The following is a 1,628-nucleotide window of genomic DNA, read 5'->3' as shown; positions in this document are numbered from 1 at the left end:
AGGAGATGTGAGGAGCAGGTAGAGAAGGCTTTGTGCTTTCCTTTGGCTGATGGAATCTTGAGGATAGATGCAGCAATGCGAGTGTAGGAACACAGGATCAGCAGGCAGGGTATCATGACGACCAGAATGGTGCCTACAATGGCATAGACCTCAAACTGTGCTGTGTCTGCACAGACCAGCCTCAGCACAGGTGGGCTGTCACAGAAGAAGTGGTTCACCTTGTTGTTGGCACAGAATGGAAAACTGAAGAGCCATGTGGTCTGCACAGTGGCTACAGGGAATCCTGGAAACCAGGAGGCAGCAGCCAGTTTGGCCCGTGTCTCTTGGTTCATGATAACTGGGTAATGCAAGGGACTGCAGATGGCTACATAGCGGTCATAGGCCATGGTGGCAAGGAGGAAGCATTCAGCCACTCCAAAGAAGAAGAAGAAATACATCTGAGTGGCACAGCCAAGGAAGGAGATGCTTGTGTCCTGGGCAATCAGGGTCCCCAACATTTTGGGCACAATGACCAGGTTGAAGCCAAGCTCTAAGAAGGACAAATTTCTGAGGAAGAAGTACATTGGGCTTTGCAACATGGGATCAGCCAGTGTCACCAGAATGATGAGGCTGTTTCCCAGCAGAGTGATTAGGTAGATGGCTAGAAATGCCAGGAAGAGCAAGATCTGTATTTCAGTAGGCAGGGAAGAGAAGCTCATGAGAACAAATTCAGTTATTCTTGACCAGTTTCCTGCAGCCATGGGCTATAAATTTCCACTTTTGTTGTGAAGACAGATTCTTGATTGCACAAGACAGATTCTGAACTCCCCTAGCCCTCCAGATTGCTGATTAGTTTTATGAAAGAGGCAAAAATCAGGATATGTTAAAATAGGACAAATTCCTAGTGCTTATTTGAGCCATGCCTGAGTGAGCCTCTGAAGTGGATTCCCCATTTGCACATTCACAAGTAGGAAGGACAAGCATAGGGAGATCACTGAGTCTGCAGAAGGGACATTGAAGGATACAGTTTTGGAATTGTGGTGGCTCTGAAAATGCACAAACTTTTGAGAAATATGTCCATTATTAATAATTTCAAAAAAAACCCCCACTAAATAGGCATTTACTAAACCTCTGGAAATAGAATTACAATAGTAGATAGGCAAGCTGACATTCTACTTTTCATGAATTTTGACTTTGAGAGGTGTTTGGTGTGTAAGCATCTGTTGAAAACAGTTTATGTATCCCATCTCCCTGAAATTTCTGTTTCCTGTGTGATCACACAACTCAGAGAAATAGTAGAAAAGCAAGGTAGGGACAGGATTTTTCTTCTGATTGGGTCTCACTGTGTAGCCCAGGTTGGTCTCAAACCCACAATTCTCCTGCCTCTGCATCCACCTCCTTACTGCTGGAAAGAAAGGTATTCTCTACTACTCCTGTAATAAAGCAGATTTTAACCCAAACCATGAATTCCAGGTTATCCTGGGCTAGAGAGTAATGCTTGTCTCAAAAATAAAACAAAATAAGCAAACCAACATTTATGCAATAAAAAGCAAAAATAATACTGTTGGATGGGTATTTTATACTCCTATATTTTTTTCCATGCAAATTCATTTGGACTTTATTTCATAGATGACGAAACCACCTGAACG

General features: G+C 43.2%; 1 protein-coding gene across 1 annotated transcript in view; it reads right to left on the bottom strand.

Moving 5' to 3' along the window:
• LOC126495049 (olfactory receptor 10A5) overlaps positions 1 to 740 on the bottom strand; it is a 5,915-nt gene extending 5,175 nt beyond the window's left edge. The window contains exon 1 of the mRNA XM_050132657.1: positions 1 to 740. Coding sequence (XP_049988614.1) covers positions 1 to 740 — 740 coding nt within the window.
• Positions 741 to 1,628: the final 888 nt, after the last annotated feature.

This window comes from Alexandromys fortis, unplaced genomic scaffold, assembly GCF_014885135.2.
Source record: "Alexandromys fortis isolate MF-2015 unplaced genomic scaffold, M_Fortis_MF-2015_v1.1 scaffold_435, whole genome shotgun sequence".
NCBI lineage: Eukaryota > Metazoa > Chordata > Mammalia > Rodentia > Cricetidae > Alexandromys > Alexandromys fortis.
The sequence above is the reverse complement of the archived record's forward strand: the minus strand, read 5'-3'. Positions and strand labels throughout refer to the sequence as shown.